The 24078-nt window shown below is 40.6% G+C and overlaps 2 protein-coding genes across 4 annotated transcripts in view; both read left to right on the plus strand.

Annotated features, from left to right (window-relative positions):
• PRKCA (protein kinase C alpha) overlaps nt 1-24078 on the plus strand; it is a 149208-nt gene that overhangs the window by 103825 nt on the left and 21305 nt on the right. For 2 of the 3 annotated variants that reach the window (XR_009115473.1, XM_058038734.1), the window contains exons 6-13: nt 1037-1193; nt 1287-1421; nt 2159-2255; nt 9210-9239; nt 19346-19489; nt 20785-20958; nt 22008-22099; nt 23565-23627. Coding sequence is in view for 2 of the 3 variants with exons in the window: in XM_058038734.1 (XP_057894717.1) it covers nt 1037-1193; nt 1287-1421; nt 2159-2255; nt 9210-9239; nt 19346-19489; nt 20785-20958; nt 22008-22099; nt 23565-23627 (892 nt within the window). In the remaining variant the exon portion in view is untranslated. The remainder of the gene's footprint in view (nt 1-1036; nt 1194-1286; nt 1422-2158; nt 2256-9209; nt 9240-19345; nt 19490-20784; nt 20959-22007; nt 22100-23564; nt 23628-24078) is intronic. The other variant, XM_058038735.1, reaches the window with a different exon arrangement.
• CACNG5 (calcium voltage-gated channel auxiliary subunit gamma 5) overlaps nt 1-24078 on the plus strand; it is a 173782-nt gene that overhangs the window by 103431 nt on the left and 46273 nt on the right. The window lies entirely within an intron of this gene.

Here is a 24078-nt window from a genome sequence, read left to right on the forward strand (position 1 = left end):
GAGGGAGAAAGGGCTGGACATGCCCAGATCCCTCCATCTTGCCCCCTGAACCTCCATTCTAAAAAATCCCAAAATCTGCTTTTTCACCTTGTGATAAATTCACTGTCATTCTACTTAATTTGTCATGGCTTGCAGCTCTTCATCTAAGGTGGGTAACTTGCTCCACAAGGTCATAATCAAAACCACAGGGGCATTTGGGGCTCTGTGCCAGGGTCTCTGAGCCCCCTGGCAGGGTCTGGGCTGCTCAGAACAGCCAGAGGGATGTCCTGGCTCCTGACACTCCAGGATGTGTAATGCTGCTCAGTTTGCCAGAGGGAGGGCAGTGCTGGCTGTGCTCACCCTGTGGGGCTCCCTGCACTCCCCAGCTGCAGTTCCTGAGTGTTCCCTCTCTCCCTGGGGATCAGCAACAGCTCAAGATGAATTAACTCACCTTGTTTCTGCCTTTGGCATTGTCAAAATAAAAAGCTGCATTAGGATTTTTGTGAAGCTGGAGCTGCACTTGTGTTCCCTGCACTTTTCCTTTGGTTGCTGTCATGACAGTGCTCCCCAAGGATTCCATCTGACAACTAATGAGCCATGAATCTGTGGGAAGGGTGGTGCTAGGAACCTTCCAAAAAGGCTTGTGTCAAACACCTGATCCCCTGCAATCCCCTGTGATCTGCCTCTGCCTCTTACAGTATTTGCCTCCTAATCTGTGGTTGTATAACCTGAGAGTGATGAGGGAACAAAAGCACAGAGTTGGTACCTGCTCAGAAAAATTAGTGATGGATTTGGGTATTTAATCATTGCACTGCAGGGAGAGCTGCCTGGGAGCTGTGTGTTGCTTGTGAATCACTCTTCTCTCCTGTCACTGCTCCCTGCTATTCTTATAAATATCACTCAGTACAACCTTTCTTTAAACAAGTAGTTTCTCCCATGCCAAGTCTGACAGGTAGGCTTCACATCTTATTTATTTGTCAACCTGCCTCAATAGCTCTGGCCTGACATGTAATTTCTTTTTTACAGTGATGTGTAATCCTGTGTTTTATATTGACAGTGAGAGAAGCAAAAAACCTCATTCCCATGGATCCAAATGGACTTTCAGATCCTTATGTCAAACTGAAGCTCATCCCAGATCCTAAGAATGAAAGCAAACAAAAAACAAAAACCATCCGTTCTACCCTGAATCCAGACTGGAATGAGTCATTCACGTTGTGAGTTCAACACCCTGATTTCCTGGGGGTCTTTGGATGCATTTCATTGTTTATTTTGTTGTTGACAGCTCCTCCATTTCTCTCCTTTTTTAGTAAATTAAAACCTACAGACAAAGATCGCCGGTTATCCGTGGAGGTCTGGGACTGGGATCGAACCACCAGGAATGATTTCATGGGGTCACTCTCTTTTGGGGTGTCAGAGCTTATGAAAATGCCAGCCAGTGGATGGTAAGAGTTTCTGAAAAGAGAAGGAGAGAATATGTCACCAAAAGTTTTAAACTTGTCCTTTCTTTTTTCAATGTGATCTACCTTTTATTTGAGCTTTTTGCTGTGTTTCAGGCTATAAATTCACTGAAGTGCAACTAAACCTAGGAAACACAGGCTATATATATCAAAGGGGGATAATAAAACAATTCCTTTTCTTTTATGGTGTTCCTGAAACTTCTGCTGGAGCCAGGAGCTGCTGCAAACTCAATTCTGTGAACACGGTCTTGTGATACAAATTTTATTTTTATCTCCAATATGATGTGTTCAATACTTGGTGTATCATGTTATATATAGCTCTGCAAATTCAAAGCACATGGAAACTGATCTCATGAAATGCCACGTCATTACCTGCCAGGAGAGGGTAGGACTCATCACTTCTCAAAAAGGACATTTCTTCAAAGGCAGTTGTGTAGGGCTATGGAAGCACTGGAGACAAAGGGTTGGAGTCTCCCATCAAATCCCAGCATGAGTGGGAAGAATCTCCTTGTCCATTAAACTGCCTTGACAGATAGCTTGGGATGAAAGATCTGATTTCAGGTAAAATATCTTCTATTTCTGAGTTTGCTTCAAGTCTTTGAGATCAGTTCTTTGCATACCTGTGACATTGATACAAACCACACACAAACAACAAAATCAGATTTTTAAATCTATCAGGAAAAAAACATAAAGTCACCATTTTTTTCTGAAATCTGTCACAGGTACAAGCTGCTGAATCAAGAAGAGGGTGAATACTACAATGTTCCAATTCCAGATGCTGATGAAGATGGAAATGCAGAGCTCCGACAGAAGTTTGAGGTGAGGATTAAACACAGATGTGTGCAACTAAATATTGCATTTATTCTTCACTTCACTGCAAAAAAAAAATCTGTTAAATGATACATATGTTAGAGTGCTCCTATTTCTGTCCCTGTGACAGCTCTGGGTGTCTGTGGTTTTCTTGAAGATTGGACCAAATGGTTTAATTCAGACATGCCATCATTTTCCTGACACTTCAGCTTCTCTGCTATGACACTTAGAAGTTGGTATTTTAAAATATGTTATGTCAAGTATATGTAATAATTTCAATGTCTTTTAACAATTGCTGCAAGATCTGCCAGCCACTATCACTGATATCTGCATTATTTGACAAATGAAATCCTCAGAAACAATGGTACTTTAATACTTTGAATGTTTCGCACTGTAACTTGGGGTGTTTTAAGAAAATACTTTCAATGTTCACACTTTGGAGCTTTAAAGTCTTTGCAGAAGGTTTTTATGTGAAACTCTGATCTCTGTAGTGTGGGGAAGGATGTTGATTTTTTAAGGTATTGCTGGGTATGTACAAGTAAGAAAGTCCAGAGAAAAGGGATGCTTTTTGCAGTGTCTTGCCTCCTGTGGTGCCAGCTGGAGAAGTTGGTAGCCGCAAGGGTGGTCCCGTGTGCCACACAAAGGAGTTTTTTTGTTATCTGCCTCTTCTGACAACCACAGCCAGAATCACAGCAAAATATTTGCTGGCCAGTGAGCCCAGGAGCCCAGGTATGGCCTGGGGTGGGAGGGGTTTGCTCCTCTCCCTGCCTGCTCTCCCAGCTCACACAGCCACGAGCTGGAAATATTCCAGGCTGCACTTCCCAACCTTAGCCACGCTGTTTATCCAGACATAATGAATGTACCTGTTGTGCATAAACAAACCTGCCTGTTCCTTTCAACCTGAAATGGCAATTTTCTATGTTCACCATCAGGCAGAATTCTCCATTGTTATTATAAAAGATGGGTTAACCCACGAAAGTGAGGAAAAACGGCACATGTTCAACTTGCAAGAAGGAAAGAGAAAAGGTGCTCCAATTTCTTCTGAACCCATTTGGATCAGCTCCCATGTCTGCAGCATGAACTATGATTTTTGTTACACATTTGAGAAGTATTTGAGCCTCCATTCCATTTTCCTTTCTTTACAGTCGTGATCTGACCAGTGTGATTTCATTTTGCTGCACTAGGTCATTTGCTATTCAAGATCATTTTTGGTTTTTATCCTCCCTAGAAAGAATAGCTTCAAAAATATTTCTGTCCATGTTTCTGTGCATTATGCAGAGTCTGGAATTGGGTGGATATTTATATATTGGTGATATAAAAAAATTTACCTGTTTTTTTCTCAGGTCAGAGACAGCACAGAGCCAAGTCACTAAAATTGTCCAGTTAAAAATGTCAGGTATTACATGCAGTGTGTTTGTATATTGAATTTAGTCTCTGAGGTTGATTTTAATCCTGCTGTAAATACTTTGGTTGCAGGAAGAACAGTCAGGATTTAACCATGTCCTGCAATGAGGTGGAGTAGAAATCCTGAGAGGATTGATGTAAAACTACTGGACCTGGTCTCAGAGACAGCAGTCTCACCAAGGGGCAGCTCTGTCTCAGAAATAATTAGTCTGTCTCAAAGTCTAATTAGTTCAGCCCCAGCACTGTGTATTTGAGGCTCTCCCTGTTCTGGGCCAGTCTGTTTGGTGCTGTTTGAGTGGCTGAATTAATCCAGGGAAGGCAGTGGCTCTTCAGCAGGCACACAGTGTCTCCAATAATTGTAATTTCCCAAGCTGGACAATGAACAGTTCTAAAAGTGATGATAAATGAGATTATTGGTAGCTGAACAAACCCTGGAATTGTCAGGGGCCAGGGCTGGTGTAATGTGGTGTTACATGGCTGGAGGGTTTGGCTTCACCCTCTTTCCTTATCTCAAAGTTTATCATGATAAGAAGGAGCAGAGGGAAGCAGAGCCCTCATGGAATGTTATTCCTTGGTTCCAAGGGGCATCACTGTGGTGGATTCTGAGAATTCACAGCACAGATGTCTGAATGGTGGTATTTCACTTATTAGCTATTCTGGTATGGCACAGAAGTGGTGCTGACTCTGATCATCTTTTGCTTTATTTCTGTTATCATTTATATCCTGCCTTGCACAGGCATCTTATTTTAGGTGTCCTGTAATAAGGAACAAGTAGACAGCACTGAGAAAAATGCTGCTATTTGTGACTTAATGACATCATCTAAATAAATATTTCCACTGTTCTAAAATCAGCTTTGGAGCCTTACGGGAAGAAGATTGCAGGTCTTGACTGTCGCTTTCCTGGGGGAATGAATTTGTCAGGAGATAAAAAATACAGATGGACCAAGGGGTCTCACTGTGCCACCTTCCCATCTATCAGTTTGTGGAAGGAGAAACTCCAGAGTTCTTCCCAATCCAGGCTGCACTTGCAGTGCTTGATCTATTTTTTAATATGTGACCATGTGATTGGTAGCCAGGCTACACTGATTTAACTTTGAGTACAAAATGACAACAATTTCCACAAAAATATTGCATTACTTATATCTAATACTTAAAATAAATAATGGTGGTCTTCAGAGTAAAGGGCTGTGTACAAACCTAAGCTACACAAGAGCAGAGAAACTTTAGGATTAGGATTTCATTGTTTCATATTAAGGAAGAGTAAGATTATTTTCAGCTTACAGAAGGCCAGAGAGTAAGTAAATTTAGAATTTCTGAAAGTACTTTCTGATCTTGAAAATGGTAAGATGTTCAGAAAATTGACTTTGCCCTTTTAAGTATAGTTTAGAATTTGGTTAGGAGGACCTCCAAGACCACTTAGAAGCTGCTTCCCATTTAAATCAGAATTTTAAGAATATCTGCCTGCATCTATATTTCAGGCAACTTTAAGATTTGGCCTCAAGCTCTCATTGATCTCAAAGCATTTACACTCTACCACCACATCCTTCTTTGCACATCACCTTCACAGCCCAGATTTCTTCTGGAAATGTGGCTCTGAGCCACACAAATCTCATGGAAATGCTGCTTTGCTCACTGAACCTCCTAGCACTTATTCCTAAGTAATTTATTCAATGTAAATCTACAATAAAATAATACAAAATATAATATAATATAATATAATATAATATAATATAATATAATATAATATAATATAATATAATATAATATAATATAATATAATATAATATAATATAATATAATATATCTTAATAAATATTATAATAATTATAAAATACTCTAAAGATTATAAATAAGTAAATAATAATAATAGATTCAAACCTTCTCTTCACTTATATTTGTAACTGAATGCTAAAAACTATTTGTCATGAGAAGTTTCCTCATGGCCCTTTCTTCCACATCTGAATCAGATGAAAAATTAACACTCAACCTTTGCCCAGAATGGATCCTCTCAACAAATGGGACCAAATTTGGAAAAAAAAAGAATTGAGGATAGTGCTTTTTTTACCTTTCATATTTTATTGCAAGGAGTTTTATATTATATTCTATGTATAATCTCCATGGGCCTGTGCAGTATGTAGAAACTGAGGGATATTATGCAGAGGTGCAATGCAGTATTTTCTACACAACAAATTGTATTCAATCTACATATTTTCTGGATCTCACCTCTCACTAAAACTCACAAATCTATTATCTGCTCATTTAGCAGTGTGATCAAATCTGTCCTCAGTGATTTTTACATGATACATCATTATTAATATGTAGAGATAAAAATACACTCCTGTAGGAAGTGGAGGCAGGATAAAATCTGTCACTATTTTTCAGTTGCTTCTAACCTTTAGTTGTGAATTTTCTCTGTGGAATGGCATTATTTGTGGCCATCTCAAAATGAAACTCCCTTCTCACCAGGCATATTCAGAATAATTGTGGCTGCTCCATAATTGTCCGTGCTGAAGTTGCCATGGGAACTCCCAACAGTCCCAGGTGCCTCCATGGACCCAAACTAGGAAATCTTCTAACTGCAGCATCTCCTCTTGGTTTTGTACTTATTTCCTTCTTCCGGTACTTTTCTAGTCAAAGAAAAAAGCAGAATATTGAAATAATGCAACCTTCTGGTATTTTTTCCAACCTGGTTGTGATTTGAGCTGTAAGATGCCTTTTCCATTTAGGGCATCATTCTTTTTTTCCTGAATTTGGGGGGGAAAATGTGCAAATTCTAAAACTTCTGTTGTGGTATATTATTTTAGTTTGGTTAAGCCCTTTTTATTTTTCATGCTTAGTAAGGCACTTCTTGATACTTAAATATCGCCTTAGAGTAATAATAGAGTAATACTGATTTAAAAATAGGCTGGTGAATTGTTTTATGATCTCTCCCCTTCTTTCCACATCACCAGCACTGAGAAATGTTATTAAAAATAAAGCAGCTGTTATGGCCCATATAAAGGATTTTTTTTAATTAAACAAAGAACAGAGCAGCCATAATCCTTACCCATGGACACATTTACTGAGCACGGGGTGTGTTGGTGATGGGAGCAGGCTCAGTCACCAGACCCAGCTCTGGCAATTGCAGTGATCCCAGCACATTGCTCTGAGGGAATGGGGTTCTGCTTATAAAATTCTCATTTTAGAGCTTCTCTGGGAGGACACACAATGCTCCTCCTGGTGCACACTCTTCACATGTCAGATGTGTTCTTTTGTTCTAATTATTTCCTTCAGTGTAGCTCTCTGGGTGGCTTTGACAGAAACAAAACCCTTCCCTTAATTTCTGAGAGCTCTGACGGTTGTCCCACCACAGGGACTGTCCCTGCACCCTGGGAGGGGACAAACATCCTCATCCACATCGCTGGCTTTGAGTCCTGTTTGTGTGGGAGATTCCAGCTGCTTTGACCATGGAATTGCTGATGCAGTCCCCTTTTGCAGCCCAGAGAGGAGGAGAGGGGGCAGAGCTGAGAGCAGGGTGGATCTCGTGTCTGAGCACTGCAAGTGGCCAGCGGTGGTGACATTTTGGTGACCTCTCAGTGCTTCCAAGCAGAGCTATCATTATGATCCCAAAGAAAATATCTTCTAAAATGCCTTCTCATTATTGTGATCCTAAAGAAAATGTCTTCTGGAATACCTTCTGATTTGAAGGATAACAGGACAGATGGGGAGCTTGGCCACCAGGCTCAGTGATAAATACCTGGAGCCTCTCCAGTGATGCAGGATCTCAGAGATATTTCTGCTCCTGAGCTCCTCCAGGGTGCAGGGCAGCACTTTGTTGGACCAAACTTGTGTGTTAATCCTTGTGCAGGCCTGAATTTCCAGCCCAGGAGCCTCAGGCTGTGTGTCTGTGCACACAGCTCATGGCTTTACAGCATCAGGCCTCTCCTTGTGGCAGCACAGCTGGTGTTAAACAGGACAGAAATGTCCCCAGAGATCGAGGCACAAACGCCATCTCTGATGAGCTTTGTTGCTGTTACAGTCTAATGCTGAAAAACCTTTCTTTTATTTATAATTTCTTCTCTGACCATCAGTACATCAGTTCAGATTGTTTCAGTGCAGACCCTGCATTTCTTAGCTCTTTACCACTCCTCTTAATTTTTAAAAATCCATTTCCGTCTGCTTCATTAGAAAGGAGAAGGCCAGAACTTTCTTAATCTGGCATTTTTCTGATATTCACAAAAACTTCAGGTTAAAAGGACATTATATTTCATTCCTTTAATAGTGGCCAGGACATCCTAGAGCTGTCTTTATCTGAGCTGGAGGCTGGGGGAAATGTTGCAGTTGCATATCCAGGGCCATGGCAGATGCTCCAGGGACTTCAGTGGCTTCTTAAGAGCCCAGGGGTTTACTGATTTAATCTGTTTTCATTCAGAAAATCCACTCCAAACAAACAAACAGACACAGAACCACAAAACCCCCAAGATGAACTGTACAGGAGCTTGTGATTTTGTCAGTTTGTGACTTAAGTTCTCCAGGTCTCTGTAAAGTATTATAAGGGCTGGGAAGGAAACATTACTTTACATCTTTGCCCCAGAGCTGTTACACTGCACTTACTTTACTCTTTTTTTTTTTAATAAATAAAATATATGGTCTCTTCCATATCTGTCTCTAACCAATATTCATTCCCACTTTGAAGCTTCAGGCAGGTCAGCAAAGGGGACATGGAAAGAGCAATAACATTGCTGACACTTCAAATTGCAAATGACAGGATGAAATTTACTTTTCAAGAAACAGAAACTGAGCCACACTGAAATCATGACCAGCCAAAATATCACTGGCACATCAATCCACACTCATTATGCATAAAGAGATATAAAAAGAAGAGCTGCTTTTTTTGGCCATGGCACTCATTCCTATTTTTAAATTGTGCATATTTAATCATTAGAGAATAGTTTGCAGCATTATAGAGATGCTGTTAGATGACTCCATCTGTTCTGTACTATAGTTTGGCAGGGGGAATTCCCATATGCAGTTGTCTGGAGGTTTCCCATCCACTCACCACAACTCAGACTGGAGAACTTGAAATTCCTTAACTAGATGGCACAAATCTCTGCTTTCAGTTTGCTGATTCCTTAAGGCTTTTCTCACTGGGATGTGATTTGAGGTGAAGAATTTAAATATCGCGTCGATGGCAGGGATTTCCTCATCTCTTACATAAAAATGAAATGCGTGTTGCAAAACAAGGCGAGGCCAAATATCCCAAATGCCTGTGTGCTGTCCCCCCTGTTCAGGGCTGGGAGCCCCAGTGCCCCTGGCCAGCTGTGCACAGCTGGAGGCTTTGCCAGAGGCTGTTCCATGCATGGGCTGTGTGTTTGTGAGCTGAGGAGCAGCACAGCCCTGCCTGTGATTAACGCCCTTTGATTTCTCCTGGGTTTTTCTGTGCTTAACAGACGTGTCCATTTCTGTATTGCTGCTGCTGCTGTGTCTGTATTTGTTTATTTCTGCTGCTAATTGTGGGTGCTGTGCTGTGCCAGCCTCTTACTAACCACGCAGTGTTTCTCCCTCTCCTGTCTCTTCCAGGACTGTCATGTAAATATCCACTTCTTCAAGGTAGTTTTCTCCTTGGTGTTCTCCTACACACAACCCCCTTTGCCAGCATCTGAAGTTTGTTCAGTTTAATTTCATTCTCACCAGTTTTTAAGGATGCACTTGTTTTATTTCCACTTGAAGCTTTTCTGATTGGTACAAAAAAAACCCTAAAAATTGAAGTATGATTTAAATTATCAATAAATAATTGAAGTATATATCAATAAATCATTGAAATTATACTTCATAATATTTCATAAATATATATAATAATATATATGAAATATATAATAATATAGAGATTTAATATAATACTATATAATACTTCATAATAATATTTCATATTCATGAAATATTATTAAGTATTTTTAAATTTCTTTTTAAAAACCAGTATGAAGTATTCACAGTTTGTTCCATAATTTGTCATAAAGTGATCCCCAGATTAGAATTTTACTACAAAAAAAAAAGTGATCAAATCTGAACTTCATAATAATGATATTTCATATTCATGAAATATTGTGATGTATATATTTTTAAATCTATTTTTTAAAAAATCAGTATGAAGTATTCACAATTTGTTCCATAATTTGTCATAAAGTGATCTCCAGATTAGAATTTTACTACAAAAAATAAAAAGAGTAATAAAACCTGAGCTTCATAATACTGTAATTTCATAATAATTATATTTCATAATAATGATATTTCATATTAATGAAATATTATGTATAATTTTTTAAAATTTATTTTTTAAATAAATATGAAGTATTCACAATTTGTTCCATAATTTGTCATAAAATGATCCCCAAATTAGAATTTACTACAAAAAAATAGAGTGATCAAACCTGAGCAGGTGCATTGTGCCTTTTTTTTGGAGGAATTCGTTAAATGAGTGCCACCTTCTCATGGAAAATGGAAAAAGGTGCATCTTTAATTTGAAAGACATTCATGGAACTTGAAGTAACTTTCACAGATGAAATAATGCTCGTGGTCACTGTATATTTAAAAAGATAAATTTAGAGCATGCATGTTTTATGATTTAACATAGTACATCTATTGCTGGATGTTACTGTTATATTGTAGGAGATATTGCCCATGTGCACAGATGCTCTGATACCTGAAATACCAACTCACCTCTTTATTTCTCATTTTGCTCCTTTCAACTATTCCCACATCACTGAGTTACTGCCATAAAGTTGCATCTCAGCATTGAGAATTTAAATGTGTTTTGTTTCTATTTGCATGTATCTCTAACAAATTATCTTGCTTTATTAGGGCAAAGGCCACTGGCACAAACCACACTTTCTGTCTCATACATTGGTGAAGTTACAATTTTGATTAAAATTTGAAGCTCCTGTGTTGTAAACTGTGTTCTAAGAATCTAAGATTATTGAAGCCATTATCATCTTCAAATAGTATTTTTACAACTGAAGCTGACCTGGAGCACTTTACATTATCATTCAAGACTTAAAAACTTAATATAAAAACATGTTATTTTTAAAGAGTTGCTTATATTATTAATGCATGATTTTCACAAATGTTCTAACACTGAACCAGAAAAATTAAACTAACCACTTTCCTTAACCTTGATTTTTTTATCTCAGAAAAGCCTGAGCAGAAGAGAACTGCCCTTCCTCAGCCCTTTACAACTCTTCATTTTGAAAATGAAATCACCTGGTGGTTTCATTGGTGAAATTTGCTTTCTGCTGGGAAGTTGGAAGTTTCTCTGCTTAAATGCATTTTTAAACCAGAGCAAAAGTCACCCTGATAAAATGCATCTGGCAGAAATAGGAAGTTTTGTCACCTCATTGGAAAATCCAGGCCTTGAAGAGCACTGACGGAAGCTGACAAAAGTCCTTGGTTAATTCGTGTTTCCACCATAGGAGTGCACCCAAAAAAAGGATTGAAGGGTTTCCCACAGCTGCTGCTTCACGGGCAAAATTCATGTGTATTCCTGGTGGATTATAAACATGAATTCCATCAGGGCAAGCTGGCATTCTGTTTCTCTGGGGACACTCTGCAATTCAGGGTTCTTCGTGGGAAAACGCTTTCTTGTTTATTTTCTGTCTTTTCTGGGTAAATCAGCACAAATCCCCTGCCCTGGCTGCTGCAGTGAGGCTGAGCCCTGAGCTCAGCCCGGGGGCATTCCTGGGGGGATCCTGGTCCAGGAGATCTTCATCCAGGAGATCTTCATCCAGGAGATCATGATGTAAGAGATCATGGCCCAGGAGATCCCTGTGCCAGGAGATCCTGGTCCAGGAGATCCCTGTGCCCTGAGATCCTGGTTCAGGAGACCATGGCCCAGGGGATCATGGCCCAGGAGATCCCTGTGCCAGGAGATCATGGTCCAGGACATCATGGTCCAGGAGATCCCTGTGCCCTGAGATCCTGGTTCAGGAGACCATGGCCCTGGAGATCATGGTCCAGGAGCATCTCTGGGAGGGACCTGTGGGGGAGTCCCTTGGTTTGGGGCTGCTGGGGAGGTTCCGTCCCAGGTTTGCAGGGCTGGAACTGGAAGGAAGCAGCAGGAGCAAGTGAAGGAGGAAGGGCAGCATTCCTGAGGGTAACACAACAATTCTGAGCTAGGAATGAGTAAATGTAAATAAATCGATTTATAATGTCACAGCAAATGGGAGATATTGTGAATACTTGTGTATGGAATAATCAGACACTGGGAAGGGCCACACACCTGTCCTGCCTTTGCCCCACTGCAAAGTGTGTGTTTAAACAGATTATTTCTCAACATCATGCAGAAAACACCTTCATCTGTGTGTGTGAGAGAGAGAAATAATTTCAGAGCACATTAAGATTTGGATGCAGAATCCCAAGGTTATAAAATCAGTCCTGCTCTGCAGCTTTGAATGGCTGGTGGGATTTGATTGCAGGGATTTGCTCTAAGATCAGGGAGAACTGAAGTCCTTAAAAATTCTTTTTGAACAGAATTTTAATTTTCTTTTTCCCTTATTGAAATAAGGTTTATGCTTAAAAGCAAATTCCACACTGTAGGTTTTTTTATTATTGAAAACTAGCGGTAATTTTCATAATTAAAGAATGGAAGAGCATATAGAAAAGCAATTCTTCTTTTGACACTTAGGGGTTTGCTGTTGTAGCATCCTGTTTGCTTTTGGGGATTTTTATTACCACCACCACAGGATACTTCTGCAAGAATTCTTGAATATTATTCCTAGGCAGCCTCTTTAATTACATTTCATCTCGTTAGGCACTGCTCTGTTGCAGGGGAGAGAGTGTTTGGCAATAAAGGCAGGAAACAAAGTGGACTCAGGTGGCTGCAGGATTATTAAACAGATTAAACATGTTGACAGTGCCAAATGGGGAACTGGAAACTCTTCCCTCTCTGGATTTCACAGCTCACACAGACAGACATTGTTGTCCAGGGCAATATCCCCTGGAATTCCTGTCTGGGGATAGATCCATCCCTTTCCCAATGTCTTTCATAGTCCTTTGACTTCACTGTCCTAATTTTCTAGGGAATATGGTTCCCTCCACCTTGTGCCTGGCACATTTGGGAATATTTTAGAAATCATGTGTTCAGGTACTTCACACAGCTCTAACTTCTATCCAGCAGGACAAAAAAGGTTTAAGGAAAATAACTGAATAGGGAATGTTGTTACAAACCCACAAAAAAGATCTGTTGAGGAGCTCCATGATGTATTAAACTGTTGTCTTGTCCTTTCAGATTCCCTTTTTTTCTTTATCCTAAGTAAAGTCGAGGTTGAGAAAATAATTTCTCCTCAGAGTGAGAAACCACAAGAGGTCAGCAAAGAACAGGGAAAAGCTCCCAGAGCTGAGCTGGCTCCTGCAAAAGGCCTGAAAATAAGGAAATCATCCACAATGTTTGTGGATATATATCCTTAGAAAATAGAAACCCGTTAATTTAATCCATAATTTCACTAAAATTCAGGATAATATTTTTCCCACGGCCCTTTATTCAAGTTTGATAACTGATGAGAATTATCCCTCTAATCAAAATACTTTATAATCGCAGGTGTAAAAGCAGGTTCTGCTCTGCTCACCCCGGGATTGCTCAGCCCTGCACTTTGGTGGCTTCAGGAGTGGGGTTCCCCTGGATTGGACATGCTTCCTGCAAAAGGCATTTTTAATCCTGTTCACATACAGCACAAATCTTTGTTGCAGGCAAATCCTTTAAATAAATTTACTATTAGTAATTAACAGGGTAAATACAAAACAATTTTAAGAGGAGGAGGAGAGGAAATTAGGGGAAAAGTAAACTAAAGGCATGAAATAGTTGGTATTTGAGTCCCAGGTAGAGTTTTATTACCCACCTCATTTATATCTTTATGAAACATCCCATTTGCCCCTATGCCTTTTTGCTAGCAATGGGAATGCTATGATTTTTTTTCCCAGCTCTTTTTTCAATAACTTTTAGCCATTGAAAGAAAAACAGATTTTCATTTTGATATATTGTGGTTTTTACTAATTACATCCCAGTTCCCCATAGTGACACTGTCATCATGAAAATGAATCTCAGAGTGCTGATAAACAGCTTTTTGGTTATTTATATCTCTTCAGTGTTCCCCTTGCTGCAGAGAAATGTTGCTGCAGTGTAAATTCACCAAGAAATGCCTGAAATCCATGTGTGAACCCCTTGAATCCTTGAGGTTTCCCTGTCCCAGGCACCTCCCTGTCTTCCAGCAAAACTCAGCTGATGAGTTACAAAGTGCCCTTAGGTCATGGCATGAAGATTAAACAGCCTGGTGAAGCATTAGGTCTTGCTGGGGCTTAGAAATGGACTCCTCTCATTTCAAATTCTCAGCATCCTGGTAATTAAGTTGTGGAAAGTAGGAAATTGATAGTCTATCATAGCATCTCTAATTACAAGGAATTGGAAATGCAATAATGTAAGAAGCAAGCTGCCACAATGACAGAGAACATTTCACTGGATGGGGGGGGGCTTTTCTTCCAGATTTTGACTTGAAATTTATTGGATTTATTTGCTTTATTAAAGGCTTGCTAATGGCTCAACACATTGATCAAAGTTCCCACTCGGTGTGTACATGACTGGAAACTGAATGGGTCCTTCCTTGAGACTTGGATAAATCATTGTTATTTCAGTTTTCCCATCCTTAGTCTGAGTTTTTCTGGTTCTGTCAGTGGCATCTGAGGTTTGTCTGAGATTTGGGCTGTTCCAATGCTCCTTGTGCAGGGTCCTGGTAGCCACAGGCAGAACTGAGCATTCATTTTACCCTGGGCTGGAGCAGTGAAGCTGGACTTTTACTGTCCAGGCTGTTCCATCCTCACTGCTCACCATCCATTTGCCATTTTTCTGAGTGATATGGAGAGTGTTACCTGCAGTGGCTTTGGGCTGATTCAAGAATCAGGAGCAGAAACCTTGGCTCCAGGTGTGGCAGTGTGAGGTGACTGATTCCTTCACCCAGGGACATCTGAGAAGCACCTGGGGCTCTGGCAAAGACCTGCTGAGAACTTCCTGCCATGTGAGGAGCAGGGATTTTGTTTAGAATTTGTAAAGGGATTAAATTGTGGCAAGGAGACATTCCTGCTCCACAAATCTCAATTTTTGGGTTGTCCAGGGCAGCTGTGGATCCCTGGATGTGCCCAAGGCCTGGTTGGACAGTGGGGCGTGGAGCAGCCTGCTCTGGTGGAAGGTGTCCCTGCCATGGTGGTGGGATGAGATGATCTTTTAGGTCCATTCCAGATTGTTCAGTGATTCTGTGACTCTGGGACAAGCCCTGTGCAGTCAGTCAGAGCTGTGGGGTTTGGGCAGGCTCTTGTTCCATCATGCACTCAGGCAGAGCAGGGCTGGTGGGTGGAAGCTGGAAAGATGAGGAGGCAATGCTGGCATCCATGTGGAATCCAGAGCACTCAGCTGCTGGCAGCAGAGCTCTGCCTTTACCTCCCAGGTAAACCAGGTGCTGGTGGGGCCAATAAATAAAGGACGGACTCTGCTCATGTGGTGGGGATTCAGCATTGTTGGTAAATATTTTTTCATTTATCATTTTTCCTCTCAAAAATGAGGTGCCAGGGCTGATCCTGCTGGCATCTGGGCACTGGCTGGGAGTGAGTTTCCCTGACAACCGAGGAGCACCTCCTCTAGTGAGCTGCACACGAAGCTTTGTGTGGCCTGGGTGTCTGACCGTGGCAGAGGGGGTGGGTTTGTCCCTCCTGAAGCTGTGCCTGGGGGTAGGAGGGGATGGCTCTGAGTTTGGATCCTGGTGTTTGTTCACATGTGGGAGCAAAGCCAGTCTCAGCCAGCAGCAGAGGGGAGCAGTGCAAGGTGTTAAAGCACTGACATCTTGGATGGAGACTCGTTACCCTAAAGAGATTGAGAGTATCAAAGGGAATTTTGTAATTATTTTTTTATTTTTAATCCTCACAACTTTTATTTATTATTGGCTAATGTGGAAAATTACCAATTCAGTCTTTTAGCTCTGTAATTCCTAAGATTCTCTACTACAGATACACACAGAAGGCAGAAGAACCAACATTCACATTTATTGCTTTGTCCTATCCAGTTTTCTTCACAGGGGGAAAATCAGAAAGTTTTGAAAAGAATCATCAAGAATTACTGCAATTGCCATAAAAAATGAAAGAATTACTATTCCCTAAATCACTTCTCTTTCTTCTTTGCATCACACTTCTCATTAGATTTTGGATAACTTTTTTCCTATTTAATTAAAAGTACAATTGTTAGATTAAAAAGAAATCCAAAGCGTTTTTACTGCGAAACCTGAGATATCTTTTCCAAAAATCTCCTACCAAATTCCCAGAGTCTCTGCAATGTAGCACACTGTAATTTCTTAGCACTCAATGGAGAAGTGAGTTTGGGCTGAATATATAAGATGTGTCTCACCTGTGGTTTCAGGGTAAAAGAACTGGCCGAGATAAGGTGCGTCCAAAGCAGAGGAAGTAAGATGATGTGCATGTCTTGTTTTCTTTTTAGATTAACTTTCCTGCTCCCAGTGCAGACTAATTTATCTTTAACATTCTATTTTCCTGGCTGGTTTGCTGCAGGCTGGCTTGGTTGTAACAATACTGTGGTTTTATCTGAGATAATAAGCCAAGGAGTTGGAATGTGGATTGAAAATTAATCCAGGGCCTGGAATACTGTCTTCAACTTCAGCAAGTTTTAATATCCATAAAAAATAAAGGAGGGTTCAAATAGGATTCTGCGACTTTCAATTTTAGTCATGGTAGGAAAGGCTAAATATCAGTCTTTTCCAATAAGCTTTTAGGAATAATTTGAGTTTATGTCCCTTCTGTAGCTGCAAAATTGGTTTTGCTCTGGCAGTCGGGAAGAGGATATTGGCTGCATGGCATTTTCTGTCTGCTGCAGCCAAGGTGTTTCAGATATAAAACTCATGATAGAGCTCAGTGAAATGTCTTGAAATCCTCACTCTATTTCCACTAGGACCTTAAGCCAAAAAGCAGTAACAGGAATTCACATGCCAAATGTGAAAAAGGGGGTTTTGCATGCTTCTGAGAGGATGGTGGCTGGCAAGGTGATGGGTTTTTGATAAGGTTATGATAATTTCACGAGTTCCTGCTGCTTTGGGGCTATGTGCTTCCTTTGAGTCAGTCTGGTTGCTCCCCAGCATTCCCTGGCTGCCCTGTTTTTCCAGCAGGGTTCTCTCCTCACCCTCCATGGCAGCTCAGCCAGGGGATGCCCAGGATTGTCACCATCCCAGGTCACTCATCCAGGAACTCCTGCCAGGTCAGACACCTCAGAGCCCACCTGAGCACACAGGAGGAGCCCCCGAGGAACACAGGAGGAGTTTTTGTCCTCCTCAAAAATCTGCCATCTGCAGAAAGAGATTTTCAAACTCAGAGTGATGTCTAACTTTAAAAAAGCTGAAAAATGGGACTGAGAGGAGCATGTCTGTTGCTCATTGAATCTAAGTGCTCAGAGGATGCAGGGAGGCCTTGGCTGGGTTCTCAAATATTATTTTAAGATCCTGCCTTCAGATCCTGACAGTTCTAGCCCATGTTGACTCTGAGTGAGTGCAGTGCCTCCAGCTCTGGAGCCAGCAGCAGGCACAGGAGCCTGCTGGTGAACCTGCCATGCTTTTTTATGGCAGAAAAAAAAAAAAAAAAGAAAAAAAGCAGAAAACCCCCAAAGCCTGGGTTTGCTGTGCTGCAGAGAGCACTCCCTGCCTGATTAGCAGGTTTGTAATGCCCCCTCCCCAAAAAAAAAGGCTTTGGAACAAAATTTGATTTTTGTTTTGAATTATGCATTTTCAAACAAACTGCCAGCACCCTGCCCAGTGGGTTTAAAGGTGTAAGAAATAAAGCTGGTGCTGCCCATTCAGGGCCTGATTTGGATCTCCATTACTCAGAGAAAAGGAGGATATTGAAATTGCTCTATGCATGAGAAAAGCAAGATCTTTATCTGAGATCCCATTTGTGGAACATCACAAAGGCATGGCCAGCAAAGCTGCTCCCTTGAGCCACATCTTTATCTTGTACCAATAACGGATATTGGGATTTTGGGTTTTTTTTTTCCCCCTTGTTTTGCTCATGGCTCAATCTTGTGTGGCCTCAAGAGGAGCTTTGTGCTGCCAGAGAGCTCCAGTACAGATTTGTCCCAGCAGCCAGCCCTGCCCTGGGAACATCCCTTGGGATTTAAGCTGACATCCAGGACTGGCTCTCCCTAAATGTTTGCACAGCACCTGATCAGCATCTCCAATGCTGTTTTCATGCAAACAAATAATAACATTGCTGTGGAGGAAACTCCCCATTCTAAGCTGTATTGCAAGTTTTTTAATAAAGAGATCTAAACTTGCAAAATTCATATCCCCGTGGCAGGGCATAAGATTTTTCTGCACTTACAAAGTTGCAGGAAGAGTCATCCAAGCTGGATATGGTTTTCAAGTGACAGGAGGTTATTTTGTCATTACTGCAGGAGTAGATGGAGTCTGTGAATCAAGTGCCTCAATTTTAAGGTTTTTCACCCCTCTGAGGAGGGGAAAATTTGTAACTCCCAGTTTCCAGTACCAAAGGTGTAAGTCAGGCATGGGTTTTAAAGGGAGGTATTGTGTGACTTTGAATAAACCTCCATTCCTGTAATTTTCTTTATCTGTGAAAGAGGGATAATACACAAATATTGCCCTTTTGTGGAAACAGAGAGTAGTTACCCTGAATTGTCAAACATACATCACTGGCAAAAGTAAATTAACCATATTAGAGGTTATTAACCAGACCAACACACCAGACAGATGGGGACAGCACTTATATCCCAAGGAATTACTAAACCTTATTGGCTTTGCTTCTGCTGGTATATGGGATTATTTTGAGAAATAAAAGGATATTATCTTGTAGCCTGCATTATCTTTTGGTGAGTCTTACTTTTTTCTCTTGCATTAACTCTGAGATTTGAAATGCAGCTTACTTGAGCCATGCCATGGTGTCCCATGTGAAATACTGAGACTTGCAGCCCCCTGTAAACCAGAGTGTCTGGTAGAGCCCATGTCTGTAAAATTCCCCTTCCTCCCTTTTCCAGATCAACCCTTGATTGAAAATCAAAGTTGATTGTACTGCTGGTTTGAAAGTGGCCATGTTCATCTGCATTAATTCTCATGTGCTGTGGGATTTTTAATGCAGGTTCTTAGTGCATGTCAAAATCCTCTTAGCTCTTGCTATGCAATGATTTGAAGAATTCCATTTGAAAGGAGAATGTTTTGAGGAGGTTGTTTATATCCTAAAATACCCAATGTGCATTACAACATGGTATTTTGGATAGCCTCTTTTTTCTATTATTATTTTTTTTGGTCTTTCAGAACAAAAGCACCATTTAAGCTGCTTTTGGCCTGAAAGTAAATGATGATTTTTTTAATTTTGTTTCTGGGCATTGCTTTGGTTTTGCTCTTTTAACCAGATAAGTGTATCTGCTTTATCTGGTTATACGTGAACACAGTTTTCCACTTTAATTCCTTCAATAATGTCAAAAGTATTGCTGGAATGAGTCTGTGAAGGTGTGTCTGTGCATATTTTGCTATGCAGCCTCTCACCTGGGAATGCCACCTCAGACCTGGCCATTTCCAGCTCTAACTTCCACCCAGAGATCCCTTCTGCCAGGAAATGGGCAGTTCTTCTCACTTTGCTGTTTTTGTGTGTGTATGTGTGTGTGTGTTCTTCAGAAAGCCAAACTTGGGCCAGCTGGTAACAAAGTCATTACTTCAACAGAAGACAAGAGCTCAAGTGTGCCATCCAACAATCTGGACAGGGTGAAGCTGACAGATTTCAACTTCCTCATGGTGCTTGGAAAGGGGAGCTTTGGGAAGGTAGGAATTTAGAATTAATCCGTTCACATCCTTTTCTTTTTTTTCCTTTTCCTTGAGGAAGAATAAATAAACAGCTCTCTAAGAAGCAAAATCCAGAGTCAAAAGTGCATTTTTGAGGAAGGAATTTTTGATGTCTTAACAGGAGTAGGGTTATTCCCCCCTAAGGCTTAGCAGACTTTAGTTCTGATTGGCATATTGAAAAAATAAAAATAAATTTTTAAAACTCAGACTGTTGGGCAAGATGGGAACTCATTGCTGACTTTCAGATCCTCACTTCTTGGCAGTTTAAAGGAAATTAAGTCTGCTTTTCTGCCCTTAATGCCTAGGTCACTCTGCCAGTCCTGGAAGTCACCAACATTGGTAAGGGTGAATATTGGAAAAAACCAGACATAGTGTGTATATGTATTAGAAATCCAATAGATGAGAGAACAGACTGCTATTTTCCTGCCTGTTTGAACAAAACTCAGGTGATAAAGTGCCCTTTGCTGAAGAAGTCTCCTGGGACTTAACATTTTATCAGCCCTTCAGCAGTGAGCCCACAGCCAGCCCGTGGGTTTGGGCACAGGCTGTCTGAACTGCGCAAGGATCGTGACTTTGGAGTTCTGATGAGATTTGTCTGTACAAATTAAAGGAAAAGCTGGCTTGCCATCTCTCTAAATCTTCAGGCATCTGAGTGACCTTGCCTCCCTGGCCTGGGATATTGGTTTCTCTGGGTTTGCGTTGAAGGCACTTGAGATGGTAGTTCATGTTCAGACTCAAGTGTTTATTATTTCTTATCAGTAAAACAGTCCCACAACCATGAGTTTGGCAGCTTTTCTTAGCAAGGCACAAAATGGCCAACAATCTCTTGTTACAAGGTCTTTTAAGACTAAACTGTCCAATTAAGAAAGGACACCTAGATTATCTTCCCTTTTTAATTCAATAACTGATCCTTGGAAGCCCCCAATGCAGACTTTCCTATCCAATTGCAAAACATCACCCAAACCCAAGAAGAAAAAGGACAAAGAAGGTAAAGCAGAAACAACCTAAAACCTCCATCTTGCTTCATATTTATTTCTATATTCTAAAATCCCAAACTCTCAGTGTTCCACGCTGTGATATTACACACTTCTAACCAACTACACACCTATAATCCCAGTGCTACCAATCAGTTTTGGAGTCCTTCTCCACAGCCTCAGGTCAAATGCAGTGTTCTCTTGTGGGTCTGTGCCTTTAAGCACAGCAAGTTTAAAGTTCTCAGCGTCCAGGACTCCAGCACTGGGGGATTTTCACTCTGCTCTTTCTCTGCCCTGCAGGTGATGCTGGCAGACAGGAAGGGCACAGAGGAGCTCTATGCAGTCAAAATCCTGAAGAAAGACGTGGTGATCCAGGATGATGATGTGGAGTGCACCATGGTGGAGAAACGAGTCCTGGCACTGCAAGATAAGCCCCCGTTCCTGACACAGCTGCACTCTTGTTTCCAGACAGTTGTACGTGAGCTCTGTCTTTTTCTTGCCACCCTGATGTTTCCCAGGCTGCTGGTCATGGATTTTATCACTCCAGTAACATTTATTATCATCCAACCCATGTGTGGTAGCCTCTGCACATAGAAAATGGTGAAGAAATCCCACGTGTAATTACTCCTTGTGTCTTAAATACAAAAAATAATTTCAAAGATTTTCCTTTGTGCTGTTATTGGAGCAGGCCAGCATGACAATTCCTAAATGTGTCTGCTTTGCTGGGTCAGAGCCTCAAGCCCACATTCTCAAAGGTTCCCAAATACTTTTAAAGCTCTGAGGATAGTACTTGAAAAGTCTTAATGGCTGTTATTATACCTTGGGGTTATTAGTCATGAATCAGTGTTGGTGGATTTAATTCCGTTTTCTGTCACTTCTTGGTGACACTGAGGGGCTTTTTTTCTCTTTCCTTATAAATATGTGCAGTGGATATTTGCCCATCACATTGCAAAGCATCTCCCAGTGACACGTGAGGTTGGATCTGATGGCCCAGAGTCACTGTGCCAGCCTCTTGGATGACATGGAATTATGGAGTTACTGAGGCTGGGAAAGTCCTCTAAGATCACCAAATCCAACCATCAGCCCATATTCCCCAAGAATCCATGTCCTCAAGGGCCTCATCTACACCATCTTCCAAAGGAAAACTTCCTAGCAGCAATTAGAAATGGCCTCAAAGCAATTTGGAATTTTTTAACATCTTTGATTTTTTCTTCATTTATTTTTAGAGACAGATTTTTCAGACTGAGCTATATTTGTATAATTCTTGAAACTGTTGGAGACAAATAATCTGTAAAAGCATGGCACTAAAATTGGCAAAACTAGACAGATCTCATCAATCATTTACTCTTGAAGGTTGTACAAAACATTCCACTTCCATTTCCTGATCTATAATTTTTTCCCTAATAATCCTAAAAGCTTTTTAATAACATGCTAGTGACTTTTTTTTTCCTTTTTGGCTGATCAATGAATATCTAATCCTGTCTCTAATGTATTTCTGTGCCTCTTTAATACTTTGTTCCCAGGACCGGCTGTATTTTGTGATGGAGTATGTCAATGGTGGGGATCTCATGTATCACATCCAGCAAGTAGGAAAATTTAAGGAGCCACAAGCAGTGTGAGTGTTCATGTATTTAAAAAAATCTGAAATCTGAACATTGTGTTAAAAATGGTGTTTGAACACATAGACCAAAGGTAACTGTGTATTTATTCAAAAATACAGCACAAACAAAGGCAGGAGAGGCTTATTGAAAAGTGACAAGAGTTTAAGCAGGGCAGCAGGAAATTAAAGATGTTACATCATATTCTGATGTTGTTTTTAAAAGCAGATTTTAAAAAAACAGTGAGAAGAACACTTCACTCTGAATTAGTGCTATAGAAAAAGGCAGTACAGATAGACTCAGCTCTGTGATATAAATTACAGTTTGTACAAGATAAATTCAATGTATAGCTTGTAAGAATTTCTGTGATATATTTGTGAGGAATTAATAAGGAATTAGGAATTGTTTATCTACATGATTCTTTTCAGGTAATTGTACATCTGGCACATGAGTAAGCCACTGAAAATGTTCTGTAGCATATTTAAGAGTGAATAGATCCATCAGTACTATTTTAGCCATCCTTATAATACCTCATCACCACTTGTTAGTGTTTCATAAATCCTCTACTAATGAAACCTCAAAATCAAGGGTGACCAACTGCTTTAAGCATTCTGTTAAAATAACTTCTCATTTTAATTTAAGCCATCAGGGCTTGTTTAAACGAGAGCCCTTCTGAATAGAAGTGTTTCAAATGCAGACAAACATTTTAACAGCTCATGGAATCAAACTGAGATGGTGTCAGATCATCCTTGACTCCAGCTAATGCAACTTGCCAACACTTGGCAAAATCTGTGGTGCTTCATGACAGCTTTTGCCTGTGCTGCATCTTCACACATGTTCACAAACACCTCTGATGGAGTGTTGCAGAGCTCAGTTGCTTCCTCTCCCTTGTGCTGAGCCTAAAAATTAATCTCATTTTTAAATAATCCTCTCGCTCGTAATTTGCACAGTTCCACGGCAACCAGCTTCAAGCAGCCGCCAGTATTCCATACCTCTTAACTGCATTCAGCAATTATATTTTATATGGTAATCATTTTAATTAGCTTCGTGTAATTAATCCATTAACAGGCTGGATAAAGGAACACTATTTCTGCAAATTATTTCATGCCATGTGAATTGCAATGTACATTGAGCTGCATCCTGAATCCATCAATCTGTGATTAGAGATAAGGACCTTTGCAGCAGAGTTAGTGCAAAAGAAGCTGTGCTCCAGCTGCACTGTTTTGTGTGGTCCAGAGAGCAATTTTTCTTTTTTTTTAAGATTCTGCATTATTTTATCATCAAATACTTAAAATGTATCTGTTAAGGTCCAGCTGAAGTGATTTGTCTTTCATGTCACCTGTATACATATACAATATAAATCACATGGTTCATATGCTACTATATTGTCATCCTTTACCATGATTCATTTGCAATTCATTTTGCAAGAAGAAAAGCATGAGGCAATAAGAAATCTGTTGATTTTTTTCTCCCCCCACACAGGTTCTATGCAGCTGAGATCTCTATTGGGTTATTCTTTCTCCATAACAGAGGGATTATTTATAGGTGAGTATGATCTGACATAAGTAATTTCTGAACTATTTTTAAAATCCGCAAATGATCAGCTTCTTTAACATCTCAGTGTATTTTTAAAACAGAAAGCCATCAGTGTAGAGCTCTTTTTGTTGTGTTGCTGCTGTTGAGGTGGAAACCCAAGCCCTGTTTAATCTGACCTTTCTGACACCTGTGCTCTGCCCCACTCAAATAAAACCTCTTGGAAATGGAAAACTCTATGTTTTGTATTTCTGTGTGATGTTTAACAACATTACACATCCAAAAGCCTCAGGTGAGGGGTCAGACACAGCCACCTCTTCGTTCATTGTCCAGCCCAGAGCAGCTGTGGCTGCCCCTGGGTCCCTGGAATTGTCCCAGGCCAGGCTGGACAGGGCTTGGAGCAGCCTGGGACAGTGGAAGTGTCCCTGCCATGGCAGAGATGGCACTGGATGGGCTTTAAGGT

Source organism: Melospiza georgiana, chromosome 21, assembly GCF_028018845.1.
Source record: "Melospiza georgiana isolate bMelGeo1 chromosome 21, bMelGeo1.pri, whole genome shotgun sequence".
NCBI classification, from domain to species: domain Eukaryota; kingdom Metazoa; phylum Chordata; class Aves; order Passeriformes; family Passerellidae; genus Melospiza; species Melospiza georgiana.